The 19,442-nt window shown below is 47.4% G+C and overlaps 1 protein-coding gene across 2 annotated transcripts in view; it reads left to right on the forward strand.

Annotated features, from left to right (window-relative positions):
• BCAR3 (breast cancer anti-estrogen resistance 3) overlaps positions 1-19,442 on the forward strand; it is a 109,426-nt gene that overhangs the window by 58,114 nt on the left and 31,870 nt on the right. Inside the window, exon 1 of one of the 2 annotated variants that reach the window (XM_012661121.1) lies at positions 2,538-2,833. The exons of the other annotated variant lie outside the window; for it this stretch is intronic. Coding sequence (XP_012516575.1) covers positions 2,750-2,833 — 84 coding nt within the window. The 5' untranslated portion in view covers positions 2,538-2,749. Of the gene's footprint in view, positions 1-2,537; positions 2,834-19,442 lie in introns of those variants that run through there. 2 annotated transcript variants of the gene reach the window in all.

The following is a 19,442-nucleotide window of genomic DNA, read 5'->3' on the forward strand; positions in this document are numbered from 1 at the left end:
AAATCATCAGAAAGTGACCCACTGCTCCAGGTCACAGCGTTTTCATGGGGCTGCGTGAATAACAGGTTTAATTGCAAGACATTAAAAGAAACCCTCTTATTTGTTTTTCCATATGATCAGATACCAGGTTCTGCAGTCATAGGCTGGAGTTTCTGCTCCTTTGTTCTCTGCTGAGTGACACGCCATTCTGGTCCTCTGTTTCTTTGTAACTAGAATAGAATAATCATTGTGGGAGAATGTGGGGGAATTGATCAGCATAAGTAGGAGACATTTAAAAGCATAACAAGTCACTGAAGGGCACTTTGCAAATTCATGCAATTATCATCTTTAGTTGCGATAACAACATGTTATTTTTGTCTCTCTCCTTGGCCAATTTGGGAGAAAATTGATTAAAACCTTTGAGTGCTGCTTCAGACATTATTTTTCGTGTAGAACAAAAATAAAAGGTGCTTAGGAAACACTTACCTAATAAGATTAGCCCATTCTTTAATCCTGGTGGAATGAATTCTTTGGGCATATTGGAGATATTTCTTAGAGCAAACAGGGAAAGCCTCAGGTGACAAGAGCTGTGAATCTACAGTGATCTGAATGTCTTTTGTTTTTACCCTGGCTCTGGATCACGTTACTACATAATTCCATGTAATTTACATGTCTGAGTTATTTGCATATTTACTTTTAAGAATGCGTTTTCATTCACAATTTCTGGGGGAAGGATGTCCGAAATTCAGAGGCTCTCGGCTGACTGATCTCACTGAATTTCTGGCAGGATTTAAGGAACTGCTCTCCTCCCTTTTCCAGGAGCTGGGATGGTGTTTTTCTGGCCTCTTGGGGGAGTTTTTTAGCCTCAAGGAGTGTTACTTTCTGCCAAAGGGCAATAGCAAGTGAAAACTGTGCCCCTTCCCTGGTGGCTAATGTCTCGATTGATGAGTCATCTCTACAAAACTGGGGGGATGGGCCCAGGCTGCTCATGCAGACTCACGTTGGAACCCCATCTGATAGAAACGCGGGTGAGCCAGGAAGTGCCCCCTCCTGGCACAGTCCATGGACCTTGGCGGACAGTATTGACCCACTGACTGGCTGATCTTCAAGGCTCTTCCAGCTCAACAACCACTTTGAGGTCTAGCACCTTGGCGTGCTTGCTTCCAGGTGCCCAAGTGGGCTGCCCAGGAGTGCCCAGGACGGCAACCCTGACCTCCAGAGTCACGGAGGAGTGAGGGAGGAAACCAGTCGAAGGGAGCTCCCCAGTTATTTCTGTGGTGACAGAGCCTGAGCAGCTCCACCCCCACATTTGGCATGTTCATGGAGCTGAGCCTCTGCCCTCGGCGGGCGTGAGATCTGTGGCTTTCCTACCTGCTCACTGCAAACAGTTCCCTGTTTTGACAGGCAAACTTGACCTAGTCCAAAGGCCGAGGCCTCCTGAGGATTTGACACTAATCCCATTGGATATTTCTCATACCTCCCTCATGCCTCATCTGGTATTGTTCCTTTCTGGACTGAATAGGTTCTATTTCTTCCTCGTTACAAGTTTCTGCCTGTGTGAAGTTTTAGAAAGCTTCAGGACACATTCCATTTTTGAGTGGCCGAAGCCACAAAAAGTTAATATTTGAAACAGCAGGAGAGGAAGAGCTACAGGCAGAAAACTGGATTTGGTTTTTAAAAAACAAACACATAAAAAACAAAAAAACAGAATTGTTAAGTATCCACTGTAACTTGAATGAAAGAAGAAAAGCAACAACTTTCCCCTAAAGGTGTTATGAGGCTCTTGTGGGGGTTCTCACCGAAGGGGATCTAGGAAGGCCCCACTTGGACACACTGGGTTCAAGGGTTGTGTGCTGGGTCGAGGTTTGGCAAAGTGGGCAATTAAAGTGGAGATGGGTAATGAAAGTAAGCAGGGGCGTAGGATGAACAGTTGTGTCCGAAGCGGGCACGCAGTCCCCATCCTCCAACAGACTGCACAGTCACGTGGGGAGGGCACAGGGCGCTCAGGGTGTTTGCTGACGGACTTGCTAATTAAACACCAAAAGGCAATATTGCGTTGCCAATAGTGATGGCTGTGCCAACGTTATCAGCCGCAAACTGGCTGCCAGGAGCATCCTAATTAAAAATAAACAGCTCTGGAGGTGGGCGTGGGAGAGTGAGGACAGGGATCCTGCCTGAGTTACCTAGGACATCTGGGATTGCTCCTAGGAAAGTCATGCCCTGGTCACTTTTAAGCCATGTCCTTTTCTCAAAGGAGTCTCTGTCTCATAACATGGTGGTGTGGTATGTACAACTTGCCCTGCTTCCTTAAACCCCTGGGTGCTGGGGTGGCAAGCAAACAGAGAGAGCCACTAGGAGCAGACTGCATGGTGTGGTTCAACCCCTAGAAGGAAAGGTTGCCTGGGGGGTTAATGATTTCTGCCGGGTCTCTAAATCGAGGGGGATAGCTGAAGCCCAAGGCCTTTTCTAAGAGGGGTTAGAATTTCATCAGAAAGCAAGTCTGGTCACATGAGAATTTCTGGCACTGTGTGCATGGCAGGCTGGACACTAGCCTGCCAGAATCGAGTGAGTGGATCGTATTGGCTTCGGCAGAGGGGGAAAGTCCCGGACTGGCCTGGGAGAAGGAGCCGACTGACTGCCCCGCCAGGGACCAGGGACTGCGAGCAGGAGCAGCACAGCTGCTGCGGCGAGGCTGGGGCTCTGACGTCCGAAGCCTCTTTTCTTTTAACCGTAAGGAAAGTGTGTGGTCCCTGGGACTGAAGACTGAAAGATGCCTAAGGAATGCAATGCTTTCCATGCTGTCTCCGCAGCTCTGTGCTGCTTCTATCACCGCAAGTCTTTCATTGGAGTCAAGGTAGGTGTGGTTTGGAGATAAGGTGCATCTTAAATCTTTCTGGGGTTCCTGAAAGCATTATTTTTCTAAAGGGCACTAGAAAAAGTTTGCAGCTCGCTGGCCGTAAGGACAGAAGTTCCTGCTTTGACCGATGCGTGTCCACGAGCTCCTAGTGGTGTCCCTCCCCCGGGAGCAGAATCCAGCGGCACAGAATGGGGCTCCCTGTCTGTTTTGGGACGAAGCTGTTTTTCACGACACTTTCAGTTTCCTTAGGCTGAAATCTTATACCAAAGTAGCTCAATAAGGCAGAGCGATCTTTCTGTCTTTGTCTCTGTCTCTCTTCCCCCATTTGTAATAAACGTGAGGCGGCCAAAGCCTTTTCTGCTTAACCTGCTGGTCCCTGATATGTCAGTAATGTATATCATGTACAGAAACCACAAAATGTCTTCCAGATTGCAGCCAGCCTTCAAAATATTTCAGGGTTCAGAGCCGCCTTTTTCGCTGCTCACATTTTAACCTTTGTTACGAGACATCAATGCCAAAGGCTTTGTGTAATATGTCAATATGCTATTTTGATGAAAATATCCGGAGAACCTCCTTTGACTAATTCAAGATGAGGCCTGTGTTCTATGTTGCCTGCCTGTGACGCACTAAGAATTAAAATTGATATAGGCTTTCATCGATCTTGGGGTTTGCCTGCCTCGGAAAAGCCTGTGGACCCCAGCCTGACTGTGGACCTGGGTTGTTCCTGGGAAACAGGAGTCTGAAAGCTCTCAAGGAATTCCTCCCACCCTGCAGCAGAGCTCCCTCTCCTGAGGGACCGGCTTATTTGTTGCCTTTGAAAAGGCTAAGCAGGCTCATGATGTTGTGCTGCTTTCTTCTCAATGTGCTTAAAAAAAAAAAAACAAACTCAGGAAAACTACCTGTGAGTGGGAGAAAGAGCCCTCTGTGGAAAAATAGACTCTGAATGAGAAGAGGGCGGGCTTCCTCCGATTGGAGTGTTGAGACCAGCAAAGTTCAATTATCCAGCAAAGTTCATTTTTGCCACTTTGTCAAGAAATTTGATGGAGGATGAGCAATTATGGGTTAAAAGCGTTCGCTTCCTGACTTAAGAGCCCCTTTCTGTCCTGGAGCCCAGAGGAGTGATGCGAGGACCGTGTGGTTGCTGGCCTAAATATGGATCATTCTAGCATGGGGCAGATGAAGTCATGCCATTAACAGCATTTTAAAGCTGTCAAAGATAGACCAGGAGGTCCCAGAGGGAATGTGCACTTCAGGGATTGGCAGTAGGTTTTCACTCTAATAGAAGTCCTTCCACAAGCCAACTTCTGCTAATTCAGAAAAGTGCAACTCAGCATTTGGTATGTGAGGAATCAGCCCGTCAGTATCTGGGTCTGAGGGATGAGATTCTGTTTGGGTAACCCTGTGCGTCGGCAGTTATGGCCCCAAGGCCTGCGTGGTATGTAGTAAGGGCCACAGAATGCGCGCAGTTAGTTAAGCCACCACCATGCAGCTTATCCCTTCTCGACCTCTCTGCCATGGCCAGGCTTGGAGGTTGACTGGTGGTGGAAATGCCTTCCTTTCCTCCCTACCCGTTTGTTGCAGTCTTCATAGCACAGAGAAAGGACCTGATCTGCTCACGCACCAGAAACTGGAGCCTCAATCCCAGCGTAGGGTTCCCCAGCTGCACCCTCAAGATGAGTTTCCCTGTTTTGTTTTGCTTAGCCTGTTACTTGGGAAAGAAATCTGCTCATACTTACTCCCTTATCCTGCCAATGTTGCCCCAATGATGATGCCGAATCGTTTTATTGACTCCCACTTTAATTAGGGGTTTCAGATCTTGCTGCTCATAATTAGTTTCCGTTGCAATTAGAGTTTCAAAATTAAATTGGGATTGATTGCCTGATAGCAAAGAGGAAATAAAGCTCTAGTTCTTGACCATGTATACTGCTTCTCTTGGCACGAATTTCTCATACCAAAAATAACACTGCGGTAGCCATGGTAACTTCCTATTTGGTCTAATCCATATCATCTCTGGAGAAAGTAGGATGTTATTAATAGTGTTTGTTGTATGGGAAGATAACTAAAAATTTCAAAGCTCCTTCATTACATAGGAGACCAATTATACACTGGTGCTTTCAAGGAGTATGGTCTTATTTGCAGAGGTCTTGCAGAATTTAGGATGTGTTTAGGGGCCTCCTATGGACTTATGCAAAGATCCTGGAAAGAAATTAAATGGGAAGCCAAAAAATGGAGAGAAGGGATCAGGGATATGCATACATTGCTGGCGCTCATGGAGTTGAGGCCAAATATGAGATGTTCCAGCCATGTTAAGAGTCATGACTTTAACACCCCAAAGGGGTTGACAATAGAGAGTCATTTCATAAAAGACCACTGAGTCTTTTCTCTGGGGAAAAAAGGAAAATGTATTTTGCATAAGCCCAATGGGAAGAAGCTTGAGATGAAGATATTCCAGATCCATGACATTAACAGACACACTCAAGTATGAAAGTCCCCACGTGTTGACTGTAGCCTCATCCATGCATAAACACTCTGTTAGAGGGGGTGGGATTGGGGGTGGAGGTGGGGCGATAAATGACAATTGAGGTATGATTCCTGCCTTCAGAGGACTTACCACAAGAACACTAGGTCATAGTAGCATTTCATTACATCTGCAAAAGGCTTCCCAATCTCTGGTTTCTTTCACATGTTGTCTCATTGGAGTCTTAAAACAAGCTCTATGAGTTGAGCAGGGCAATAGTTTGCCTTTTTGTTTTTTTTAATTTTTAAAAATTTCTTTTTTTAGAGATGGAATCTCACTATGTTGCCCCGGCTGGACTTGAACTCAAGCAATTCTCCCACCTCAGCCTCCCAAGTAGCTGGGAATACAGGCGCACACCACTTGCCCCACAGTAGTTTACCCTTTCCACAGAGGATAACCTGGGGCTCAGAGAAACAACCTACCCGGAATCATTTCGTGGGGAACCAGGAATAGAAATCAGATTTTTCTGGGCACGAGCCCAGTGTTCTTTCTGCTATACCATATTAAGACAATCGAAGCCTGAAACAAGATGAAATTGTATACCTTTATACTTTATCTTGCCGCTCTGTTGGGAGAGAACACTGAATGCAAGCCTCAGTTTTTAGGAGAGCTTCAGGGAGGGAGGGAGGACGTTGGACTGGTTTTTATAGAGCCTTTTTAAATTTTTCTTCTGTTTTTAGCAACTCAGGATTTGGGTAGGCAAAGGAGAACACGGTATGAGGAAGGCATTCCAGTCTAGGGGAGCAGCAGACCCAGTGGCTCAAAGATAAAAAAGACACCGGCATTGGCAGAAGCGCCGGGGCCAGGCCTGCTCAGAGCAGCAGGTTCACAGGAAGTGCAGTGGGTGCCACCCTCAGAAAAGTAACAGAGGACTTTGGGGTCCAGGCCGAGGAGTTAGAAATAATCCCACCAGCCAGGCCTCCCTTACCAGGAATTAATAAGTGCTTGAGGCAGATTTCCACATGGACTTTCATCCTGGTCGCATCCTCACTTCAGCTTAGCAGGCCCTGATTGTGGTGCCTCAGATATATGTGGCCTTCGCTGGGTGCTGGGGACCCAATAGGTAAGACCCAGTCCCTGCACCGGAGGAGTTTTGGGTCCAGCTGGTGAGATCTGCAATTCCGTGCTTGTGGGCATTCTACAGAGATTTATCAACGACCAAATGAAGCCAGTGAAGCCATCCTGTATCGATGATTTGGCGGTGCTCTCTCCAGAGGGTTCTATGGCTCCGCAGAGGCACTTGCCTGGCATAGCCTGGGCTGGAGCCAGGAGGATCAGGGAAGGCCTCCCGGGGGAGTCTGGAAGAATTAGTAGAAGTTATCCATGGAGGGAGAGGAAATGGCATCCCGGGTAGAGGGCGGAGCAGGCACAAAAGCACAGGGCTGAGGGGCGGCCAGGTGTGGGCAGGGAAGCACCAGCCCAGAAGGGGAGAGGCAGCGGGGGAGCCGGTGACAGGACCACCTTGCGGTACCCAGCGAGCTACAGAGGGAATTGGATAGGAAGCACGACAGGTCACCTTTCTGGGGCTGGCACTGGGGACACACCCCCCGCTTCTGGCCCCTCGCGTCTCTGATGAGCAGTGGATGTTACGCATGTACTGTGCTGCCAGGAAGTGCTATATAGTGGGAAGATCTTAAATCATGTTGTTGCTGCTGCTGCTGTTATGTTTTGTTTTGCTTTAAACCATTTCCCTTACCCTGAAAAAAATATTCGGAGCCTCTCTGAATCCACATTATAGCCCGAGGCGTCACATCTGCCCATCCTAGAGTGCCGGCCCTTGGAACTTGGTTTCCTGTGGAACTTTCTGTGCTGTGTGTGTGGTGCAGCAGCGGTGTCGCTCATCTTCCCTGTGGCCAATCCTTTGGTCTGTCTGTTATTGTGACAGCTTGGGGACCAGTAACACATCCCGGCTTTGACAAAGGCCTAAGTCGCCTTTGCTGGGGGACAGATGTACCATCAGCACAAGCTGTGAAGGTGGGAAAAGCCCCATGGAGAACGTCTTTCCAAGTGACTCAGCCCCTTCTCATGGCGGCTGCTAGTTGCTCATTTATGCCTCCAGCCCTCCAAAGAAGAAGTCCAGAGCAGCTTTTTTTGAGAGACTTAAATGCATTCCATTGGCATCTGGGAGCTACAGGGATCTGGTTTCAGCATCAGGGGAAGGACGTGCTTGACAGAGGCGGTGTCCCCGTGCCCCCTTCCCCAACAGACCCCAGAGCTTAGATCCTGGCTGAGGACTTGTTTTTGTTGGAGAGACCTGAGTGGGAAGCAGAGACGGGACTGGGATCCTGGGAAAATTCTGTTAGCCAACTCAGCACCTTCAGGACTGCAGAGATGGGCCGTGCTAAACACTAGGGAAAACGCTGGAGAATCATCATGCTCGGACCACAGAGATCTCTCTGCACAGTCGATGTGAGAGGCCAGCAGTACCCAGAGGAGCCAGGCCTGCTGCGGGTGGAAAGATGTTGTCAAGGATAGCTCAGGAGCCTTTTAGCTGATGGGTATTTTGGGGGTCTCCAGAGACAGCAGAGGAGTCTCAGGCCATCTTGGTTGGGAAGGAAGGGAGTGGCTCATGAGGTTGGACATCACTGCATCACCCCTGTCCTCACCTGGATTTCCAGTGCACGCCCACAGCGCAGGAGCCCCTATTGGAATCTGGCTCTGCCCATGAGAATGTTATGGCTTATAATTCTAGCTTATGAAGGAGCTATGATCAGTCTTTTAGTTTATATGGAGAACTCCTCTCCCCAGTGTCTACTCTAGGTATGTGTGTGCTTTTATAAAAATAGTTATGTAGAAAGAACTGACAAGCTAGAATCCGGATTCTCAGTAAGATGGGATTTGAGGAACCAAACGAACTTCCCACCTGGAAGTCATCTATTCATCCCCCTTCCCCACCTTACGCCCAGCACGTGCACTGAGGGCATACAAGGAGCTGTGAAGACAGGTGACAGTTCCCACCCAGAGGAGCTTCTGTGTCTGATGGGGGGGAGGTGTGGATCTACAAGCAGGTGCTGTGTGGTAGGTGCAAAGGTGGAAGGAAGCACAGCCAGCTATGAGATGTATTTAACCCAGCCCTGGATCAGGGACTTCCTGGAGGAGGTAGCACAGTAGGAGCTATAGGTAGAAAAGGCATGGGAGAGAGAAAGAGCATTCGGGAACTTCAGGCTGAAGCTCAGGGGTGGAAGGAGATGAGCCTCGAGTGGTGGGTGGAGACCAGCATGCAGGGCCTGTGTCTAGGAAGAGGTGGGACTTTTTTCTAGGGACAGTGGGAGCCAGTGAGCAGTTGAGATGGGGAATGGGGTGAGGGCTTGGGGTTGGGCTCTATGCAGGACGAGTTCGAGGAACACTGACAGCATCTCCCCTAACTCATGTTGTGTCCTTGGCTGGGCCCCAGAAGCCTCCCATCAGTTCTGCTTGTCCTTGTTCAGCTCACTCCCATTTCTCTCCCTCCACCTTCTCTTCAAGTCTTGGCCTTCTTACACTCATAACAAGATCTTGTTTCTCACTTCACAGCAGCAGTTAAGGCCACCATGAGGCATGATCTTTCCCCTCCCCACTACTGCCTCACGAGCTACAGCTTCAGCCGCATCCATATCCATGTTCCTTGCTTCTTCCTCCAGCCTCCAAGGATGGAGTGTCCGTCTCCCCAACCAGGGCCAGCCTGTGACTGCCCCTCCTTAAGGACTCCCCATGAGTCTCTCCTCTTCCTGGGGATCTTCAGTCTCTCTCTCCCACACTGTCCTCAGCTGATGAATGTGCTCTGGTCATTCCCTTCCTGAAAAGCACCCTCATTTCCACGTCTTCCTTCCTGATCCCCGTGTGCCCCCACCCACAGGCTGGTTAACACAGTCTTTCCTTCCTCACTGCCCACTGGCTGCTCAGCCCCCTATACTCCATCAGCCACCTGCACTTGGCATTGTTGACCATTCCTTCCTCAAACTCTGCTCCCTCCACCTCCAGGACCTGGCACTCTATTTGTGCTCCTGGGTCCTTCCTGGGCAGCCCTACTCTGTCTTCTTGGGTTTCTCTTTCTAGTCTGCCTCTTAAAAGCCAGTGTCCCCGGATATAGAAAAAATAACTTTATGCTTCGTATGGAACCAGAGAAGACCCCGTATAGCAAAAGCAATCCTAGGCAATAAAAACAAAATGGGAGGTATCAATCTACCGGACTTCAAACTATACTACAAAGCTATCGTAATGAAAACAGCTTGGTACTGGCACAAGAACAGGGACACTGACCAGTGGAACAGAACTGAGAACCCAGATATAAAATCCTCATATAGCCATCTAATCTTTGACAAAGCAGACAAAAACATACACTGAGGAAAAGAATCCTTATTCAATAAATGGTGCTGGGAAACCAGATAGCCACATGTAGAAGACTGAACCAGGATCCACACCTTTCACCTCTCACAAAAATCAACTCACGCTGAGTAACAGACTTAAACCTAAGATGTGAAACGATTAGAATTTTAGAAGAAAATGGTGGAAAAACTCTTATAGACATTGGCCTAGGCAAAGAATTTATGAAGAAGACCCTAAAGGCAATCACAGCAACAACAAAAATAAATAAATGGAACCTGATCAAATTAAAAAGCTTCTGCACAGCCAAAGAAACTGTCACAAGAGCAAACAAACAACCTACAGGATGGGAGAAAATTTTCGCATGCTACACATCCGATAAAGGGCTGATAACCAGAATCTATTTAGAACTCAGGAAAATCAGCAAGAAAAAAATCAAAACAACCCTATCAAAAAGTGGACAAATGACATGAACGGAAACTTTTCAAAAGAAGACAGAATAATGGCCAAAAAACATATGAAAAAATGCAGCTATAAGAAACAATGGTGATATAGCACCTCTTGTATTCTCCTGGCTAGAGCTGGAACCCATTCTACTAAGTGAAGTATCCCAAGAATGGAAAAATAAGCACCACATGTACTCCCCAGCAAATGGGTTTCACTGATCAACACCTAAGTGCACATTTAGGAGTAACATTTATTGGGCATTGGGCAAATGGGAGCGGGGAGGAGGGGACAGGTATATACAAACATAATGAGTGCGATGCGCACCATCTGGGGGATGCACATGCTTGAAGCTCTGATCAGGGGGGGTGGCAAGGGCAATGTAACCTATACATTTGTACCCCCATAATATGCAGGAAAAGAAAAGCCAGTGTTCCCCAGCCCCCTTCTCATGCTATATCCCACCTCTTAGGGGGGAGTCTGGATAGGATGCCCCTCTATACTGAGGGGCAAGCTGTGTCTCCAGTCAGCCTGTTCCCACAGCACCTGGCCCTATGGCCTAGTGAGAAACTCCATGCAGATGGCTCACCAGACCTCAGCTCTACGTCTTCTTCACAAACATGCTCTTGCACTTCTGTACTGGTGTTGGTGGCTCTGTCATCTTTCTGGAATACTCATGCTTCTTCCTCCTATTCATTTTCCACATGTAATCAAGTAGTAAGTCTTCATGGTGCTACCTCCTAAATGTCACTCAACTGCGTCTTCCTTTCTGTCCCTACCAACGTTATATTAATTCAGGCCTCATGGTCTCTTGCTTGGAATTCTACAGTAGTTTCCCTACTAGTCATCCAGTCCCCTAAACCTTCATAGGAAGTCATTATCCTTCTATTGGACATTTCTAGAGATGGAAGTGTACTGTGACCTTAAGGGAATGCATTCCCTTATTGAAACAAGTCTAATTGCTAGAAGGTCCCATCTTGTTGGAGTCAGAGTCTGTGCACCTGCAATGTCCACCTTGTTCTGCAGTTAAATGGGCATAATAGCCCTTCTCATGCACATTTTCCCCTCCAGATTGTGAGCATGTCTGTTTTGAGTCCAAATCAGTTGGTATAAATGGACACCTGGAGATAGGATAAAAAGGATTCTGGATTAGTTTCTCTAGGGAGTTGAACCAAGAATGACTTGACCTGTCTTCTTGGAACAGTAACAACCCAACCCTTCAGATATTTCAGCACGGCCCTCATCTTCCCCTTAAGTCCCTCTGTACAAGCCAAACATTACCAGTTCTTTATATACTTTGGGAGACTTGGATTCTAGTTTTCAATCAAATCTTAGCTCTGTAAGTCTGAGCAAATTATGAAAACACAGGGCTTTGGTCATGTTTTCTCTTGTATAAACATTCTCGTTAGCTGTTTCTTCCCAGGAATATTGCTTGGATTCAGGAGATCTGCTTTGTATTGTATTGAGTGTCATGTCCCTTTCCATGATGTCTAGCATGGTATTTGCATTTTCAAAAAGCTTGTTAGGCCGGTTGCAATGGCTTACACCTGTAATCCTAGCACTTTGGGAGGCTGAGGTGGGAGGATTGAGGTGGGAGGATGGCTTGAGGTCAGGAGTTCAAGATCAGCTTGGGCGATAGCAAGATCCCATCTCTACAAAAAAATTTTTTTTAATTAGCCGGGCATGGTGGCACACGCCTGTAGTCCCCACTGCTCGCTGTTTGGGAGGCTGAGGCAGGAGGATCACTTGAGCCCAGGAGTTTGAGGTTACAGTGAGCTATAATGATGCCACTGCACTGCAGCCTGGGCAACAGAGCAAGACCCTGTCTCAAAAAAAAGAAAAGCATGTTAAACAAGATACTTGGAAGTCAAGTGCTGTCAGCTCCTCTGGGAGAAATCTACCTTTCAAGTGAACTGTGAGTTGTGTATTGAAAAGCGGTGGAGTTGATATTTAGCCAGAACCCACCTTGTGATGAATCATTTCGTTTCCCTGCAAGCCTACTATGTACTTAGCACTGACACTTTGTCCCAGAGCAGAGTTCTAAGACAGTTGTTAGTCATGGTACTATTTTGGGGGGAAGGAATTTGAAAGTTATTTATTCCATACCCCACGCTGGAAGACTATCTGAATCTTTGGCTTTTCCTCTGTGCCGTTGACATATCTTGTTTTTCCTTCCAATTATGTCTCCTAATGTCTTTCAACTACAGTACATTTTGTTGGTTCGGTAGTATCTCATTCATTCAAAATGAATAAAGAAAAGGATAGTATTTGAATAAGCTGATTTTGATTTTCTGACATTCTTATTGAAGAGCAAATAGGACATCTATTTTGGTGAACAGCTGTGTTCTAAATCACTCATAATTTGCATTAAGATGTTGAATTAACAAGGTTGAATTACCAGTGGTCAAGATTTCTGGCTTGGATCTCTTTGCCTTCTGAACTCTGGTCTGCTGGTTTTCAAACCTTTTATTAGAGTCTGCCTTAGCCAGGGCAATCTCTATTTGTTTCATTCTCTGTAGATGCTAACAAAGCACTACTATTACCGAATGTAATCTTGCTGCCAGACTCAATGATTAATATTTCCCTTGCGTTGTTTCATTTAACCCATGTGCCGACCCTGCGAGAGTGAGAGAAGTACTACTGGAAGTCACTCGAGGATGTGGTTAAAGGGACCCGAGTGGTTTAGAGGGGGTTTCATAGGTAGGACGGGTATTTAGCTTTTATGTGAAGCCCTTCATTTTGTCAGTCCAGTAAGTGATTAAGTGGGACCAGTGACCTTTGGCCTTCATCTTCAGTGTGGCACATCCAGTTTCTTGCTGAGAGGAATCAGAATGCACGGCTGCCTCGTGGGGGTGATTTGGATGTCTGCTCCTCTGCGTGCCACACCAGGAACTTAGGGCATTCAGCAGGGCAAGATGTTAATAAATGGCCTATTGGAAATCACATCATGTTTCAGTTTATCTGTTAACAGGGGAAGGTGAGACACCCCCCAGCCCACCCCTTGGAGGTGAGATTTGATGAGCCTATAGGTAAATAATGCTTGGTCAGAGGGGTCAGAAACAGGGCGGGCAAACTCACTGGGGTCAGGCAGGGGTGGAAGAAGATCTCATGGTGAAATGCACGCATCAAGCAGTTTCGCCAGTGTGTGGGTAACCTTTGTGAAGAAAAGAAGCCACATTTGTTGGTGTTGGGTGTGCTGCATTCTGTCAAGCTTAGAATTCCTCCTGAAGTTTTCAGACCAAACTCAGTCTTCTTCAGTGAGAAATAATTTTCAGTCCCTTGGTGTTCCATCAAAATAAAACTGAGCTTCAAAAGCAACAGCTCCTTGCTCCGGCAGGATGGGAATGTGTGAAAGAGACCTTGCCCAGAGAATGACTGGGGGTTAGACGTAACAAGAGTTTAACATCAAAGGAGCCATGGGCACCAATTGTAATAATTCTAATGTAATTAGTTTGGCATGGAGGATTAGGTTACTGCTGCCCGCTTACAGTGTTCTGCTTTAAGACTTCAATCTGCACAAATTAAAATTAAATTAGTCTTTTTAGTTTGCACACATGGATAGCAGAATTTTAATGGGAATTTCTTAGACCCTTGATAAGCAAGGGGTTCCACATATATCCTCTTCATATTTCCTATTCATGGCTTCTGATCCTCTTTTGATAAGAGTTTGATAAGGTTTGATAATGAATAAAATGAAATCTCTTGGATTTAGGCTCTCTGGGGGTTTTGACAGGTATTTTCCTGTCTGCACTAGAGTTTGATGGCCCCTGTATCATCATTCATCTGTGAAGAGGAAAATCACACACAGTAAGAAAAGGAAGCATTTTAACTTAACAGCAAATTGCAAATCAGTTTTTAATGGCGCTGGAGTGGGAATCTGGTGTATAGTGTGATAAATTACACAGGTCTAATTATAAAATGGTAAAATGGCATCAAAACCCATCTGCAGAATCTTTGCTAAATATGAGATTCTTTCCAGGATTTGGAAAAGAGAAATTTATATCATCAAGGTACTTAAACACTAGAGTCAAATTCCCTGAAGTGTTTCACAATGCTAAAACTGACTGAGATTTTTATGGAATCTCTTTGCTACTGATTCCTTTCAAAGAAGGGGCCAGGACCCCTCGCTGACCCCAGATGAGATAAAGAACACTAAGAACGTCAGCAGTAACACCCATCGTTTATTGCTGTACGTTCTGCTCCAATGCCTCGTCCCTCAAAAAGGCTGTGACTGCTCTGGGGACGTGGAGTCGTCCTTCCACTGCATCTGCGTCTCCCTCCGCTCTAGCCGCAGGCAGCGCGGCACAGCAGCAGACGGGAAGTCCTCGGGTGTCATCGAAGGCACAGTGTTCCAGCGACTGCCAAACTCTTGATTTAAAATTGACCTCCGGGCTCTCTGCAGAACTTTGACCACCAGGGTGAAGTACGTGCGGGTTAGGCTACAAAGAAAGGTTCCTTTGCTGCGCTTTAACGTCAGTATTTGAAGGAGGCGGGGGCTCAAGTGATGCCGGAGGTCCTCATCCGTCAAGAGCCCAACACCTAAAAGGCAGAGAGGCCACAGAACACACCCAGGGCCTCGCTCTGCCAGCCCATAGAGTGCCTTTGTGTGAATTAGAATAAGGCATCCTTTCCTCAAGACACTTCGTTGCCTTCTGCCGTGCAACCGTTGTGATCAGCATGCAAATCTGCGATGGCCGTGTACGCATGGCCCCGCCGCGAATGCCGTGCTGTGCGCATCCTGGACCGCTGGCCAGGCCACTGTGTGGCCCCCAGGGTAGGCTGGGCAGAAACGCCCAATGCCTGTGCTCCCATTTGGTTTTGTTTACGAAATAGGGGTTATAAAATGTGAATTTGATTTTTTTCTCCCCTTTGGACTTTTATTTACAAAGTTAATTGTTTATTTAAGTGAAGGCTTTGGCTTTAATCACAGTGATTAGCATAAGAAACTATCCTAGCACCCCAGTGGGAAAAGTAGACTTGGTGGATTCAAACCTTTCTTCATTTATTTGGGGATTATAATAAAATATTTTTAGGTATGCCACAAAGCCAGCCAATGTCAATTAAAGGTGAAACAAAACCAATGCACTAATTGTTTCATCACATAGCTTTAGAATTGCCACAAACGCCACCCCTATTCCTTCTGTTCTACCTCAGATTAAAAACCTCTAAGAGTTTATACTAAAGTTACTGGGCTTCAGATTTGTGGGGAACCAAGTTTTTATTTTTTGGCTACAGGCAGGGTTTAGAGTGGTGGAAGTAATTGGGACATTTTCATTTTGGGGGTTCATGATTAATTTATGCACGTTTTCAATTGTGGAAATACCAATTGGGTCTTTAAAAGTCCTTTATATACTTTGGAATTCGGTTATAAGCTTGGCCACTGCTTGAAATTCAACACAAGGCAGCGATTCAAAGGGGCCGAGTTTCTGAATTCTCCAAAGAACTTCATTTTTAGGTAGCAAGATGATGCCAAATGTTGCAACTTCCTTCAGCGCGAGGCTTCAGAGCGCTTTGTGTCATGTTTATCAAAAGTACACTATTGGGGGGTTCAGTTTCTTTATATGTTTACAACATTTGTTAGGGACAGTGATGACCCAGGACTCATGTCATCACAAGTCTTTCCAGAGTTCAGTAGATTTGAAATGAGCGTCTGTCTTTTTGGACTCTTGCATCGTCCCAGCTTGGGCCACCAGATGCCTTCGCACCCTGAACTCATTGGAAGACGTGGGCTTCGCTTAGAATTAGACCAATTTTTCATTGTGATCCAGAACTCTGGTCAGACTTGTAATTTGTTGTGATCATAATTTCTGGGTAAGATTTCTGGAAAAACCTGACTGGTGGAGTTGTTTTATACAATTTGATAAGAGGCCTGGCCTGTTGTTGACTTCTCCCTCAATCTAATAAACTCTTCCAAGGCTGAAGAAAGGAAGCTTTTGTGTGAGCGCCCTGGTAGCATTCTGGGCTTTGTGGCCTGACGCTGCCAACTAGAATGTAACAGCCCAGCAGCTAGCTTCTCATTCTCCATCTTCCCCTCCTTCTTTCATGCACACATTCCCTTCTTCTTTTTCTTCATCCAAGCAAGTTAGCTTCCAGCCTTGATTTTAGAATAAATAAATGACTAGAAAATCATCTCCACTTTTAAAATTCAGCAAAAGCTTTATCAACAATTAAGTGTCTAAGGCCCTGAAGGAGACATGATGTACGTACAAGGACCTCTCAGCCTCTTGCAAACATAAAACTTTCTCGTACTCACATGCTGGGCTCTGTCACCTGTGGACTTGTGGCTACGTGAACCACCTAGAGCTAGCCGCATGGACTTGTTCATATTGAGATACATACACAGACAAAGTGCTCGACACCGAGCGACAGCAGGTCAGCTTCACCCTGCATCTAGTGCTACTCGAAACCCCAAGAACTGTTGACTTTGAATTGAAATAAAGAGAATAAACACACCTGTGCCTAAGTAGACATTGACTGTTCCAACTTCTAGCTTATTTATTCTATTAGACCTAAAGTCTCAAAGGCCAGATAGCTCTAAAACTTTCCGATAGATTTTATAAACCTTTTTTAAAAAATTCTCTACTCTAATGAAGTAACTTTCCATTTTTCTGCTAAAAGCCATCTTTGAAAGAGGGTTCAAATTCCACACTGTTTCAAGCTAGTGTCCACCATGTGCCAGGCATGGGACCAGGTGCTTTATGTGCGTTAGGTCATGCAGTCCTGTGAGGTGGGAATCGTTACCCCGCCCTTGTGCATACAGAAACAAGCCCAGAGAGGTCTAGAAACATGCCCAAGGTCACTTGTTCCTGACCACCTTCCAAGCTCTCTCCTCTTCTCCATACCCAGTGATGAGGAAGCTGCCAGATGAAGGGCAAGTGGGTAAATGTGGTTCCAGTCAATAAGTGTTTACTGGGCACCCGCTGTGTGCCAGGCACTGGGCTAGGCTCTGGGAGCCAAAGGCAAATAAAGCATGGCCTCTAGTCAGCCTTCAAGTCCCTTGCCTGCCTTGTCCAGCTACCTGCTGGCTGCTCCCCAGTCCCCAGGCAGATATGTTGCTGTCTGCTGACCACACAACAGGGGATGGAGGAGAGACGAAACGGATGGTGTGTTCTGGGAGCCATGGGCAATCCCTGTAACTGGGCCCTGTGTCAGGACACATTAGCAAGTTAGCTTGGGCCCAGGTGGAGAAGGGCATCACCTGTCTTACGAAGAAGGCTTCGGATTTGATCTGTAGGTGACTGTGAGCCCTTGGAAGCATAACTAGTATTTCTCCAGGCCTCAGGGCAGCCCATGGACCCAAATAATATCCTGAAAATTTTAATGCCCCCAATCTGCTGACTCGTGGACCCCACTTTGCCCATCTTTCCCACCAGTCATGTTTCCGACAGCTATCTCTGGGGACCCGCAGGGCCGCCTCACGTTTGCATCCACAGCTCTATTGTGAGCTGGGCCTCCTGGTGTGTTCAGAGCTGAACCCTGTGCACGCAGCCTCAGTGTGTGCCAGGGGCCATGGGTCAGCTCTCTGGGGCTACAAAGCTCAGGGATCTGGGGGGACAGGGCAGGTTAGGGGTCTGTGACCCCTAGAGAACAGGCCTGAGCTCTGGCGAGAGTGAAAACTAGACATGAGAAGCCCATTGATTGTTTTTGTTTTTTTGGTGGGGAGGCTTCAGCTTGGGCACCCCTGGAGTAAAATCTCAGAGCCTATCTCGGGCGATATGCTAAGTCTGGTGACATTGTAGGTGGCAGGTTGTAGGACCAGAGACAGGACTTAGGGAAATCATTAGGAGGCTATTGCGGGAGTCCTAGGGGAACAGAACAGTAATCTGGTTGTGGGGATTAGCAAGGGGATTGGTAAGAGGTAGAATTAGGAATTTCTTGATCGGTGGAAGCCGATTCTGAGAGTTCAATTTTGGGTAGTGAGGGCAAAGGAGATGCCAGCGCCTGGGAGCAGGGCTGAAGGCAGGCGGCATAGAGGGGCTGAGTTCAATTTATCAGTATCGACATCTGAGCCCTGAAGTGGATTCTGGTAAATGTCCCTACCAGGCCCCAACCCTAAGGGCTGGAGATGGAAATTTCGTCATTGTCAGCACAATTTCAAAAGACTCCAACCGCGGGTGCCTCCAGCCCCAGCCCCACCCAGCCCGTTCTGCTCACTGTGGCCAGATTGATCTCTCTAAAAAGATCTAAAATCTCTTCCTGGGCAGAGATTGTCTGTGACTCACTATCTGGGGTGTGACGGTCTAAACCCTCTGCCCCTGTTGTCGTCGGGCTCCCCTGGGCTGATTCCTGCCTTCCTGGATCAGGACTGCACTGGTGACACGTGACAGGGATCCAGTTCATACTAGCTTAAGTCACAGGGGTGCGCGTGCCAGGGGGCTCCTTCCATCTCTTGCTCCTCTTCTCTTCGGCGCTGATTTCATTCTCTCAGCCTACTTGATCCACCAGGCAGGAAACGGGGCCGAAGCAACTTCCGTATTTGAGTCTCATGATGTTTTCACCAGAATGGGACAGAGTGTCCTCTTCACTCAGCTCCACTTAGGAAAACCCCAGGAAGAACTCTGCCTGGGCCAGTTGGGGCAGGGGCCCATCCCTGGGCCACCCAGTGATGGCCAGGAAGGCGGGGTCTGAACCACGTGCTTGGAGTGAAGACGGGGCTCCCCTGGGGGGCAGAGGAGGTTCTGGATGTATAGAGAATATTCGTATAGAACATAGCCACGGTCGCACCTTCGCATGTTTCACCACCTCCTCCCCAGGCAGCACCTCCATCCAGCCGAGCCCAGCTCTTTTTCTCTCTCTTCATTCAAATGCCCCAAATACCCCTCCTGACTCTCTCCTTAAGTTTTATCCTCAAGGTCCAACCCTGATTCTACAGACCCTCCCTCCTCCTCCGTACCCCTGCGAAGCTGTTCCCAGAACACACCTGGGGCCACATGACTGTGCTCATTTTGGCACCGGAGGAAAGCACAGGACGAGGAGGTTGAGGAACTTGCCCTGGCTACAGAGCTGGGGAGGGGGGTCACCGGACAGGCAGTCCGTCTCCAGAGCTCCGGTGTGTTAAACCGCGTCTTGGTGTGTGGTCTGCAAGGAGACTGTGCCCTCCTAGAGGCGGGGACCAGGGACTAGGACCTTCCCCTGCCACAGCCCAGTGCTGGGCACACTGCTCAGTCGTAGCGACGGTCCCCGCCTCTGCAGTCTTCCCCTTTCCACCTCCGTTCCTGGGCCCTTCACGGGGTCTTTCCTGGAGATTTGCACAATTTATTTAATAACATCCTGTGAACTGGGAAGCTTTTCTTACAGGCAGGGATAGAGTAAAATAAACATTAATTATACTGTAGATGGCAT

The sequence above is a fragment of the Propithecus coquereli genome, unplaced genomic scaffold (assembly GCF_000956105.1).
Source record: "Propithecus coquereli isolate 6110/MARCELLA unplaced genomic scaffold, Pcoq_1.0 Scaffold7, whole genome shotgun sequence".
Lineage (NCBI taxonomy): Eukaryota > Metazoa > Chordata > Mammalia > Primates > Indriidae > Propithecus > Propithecus coquereli.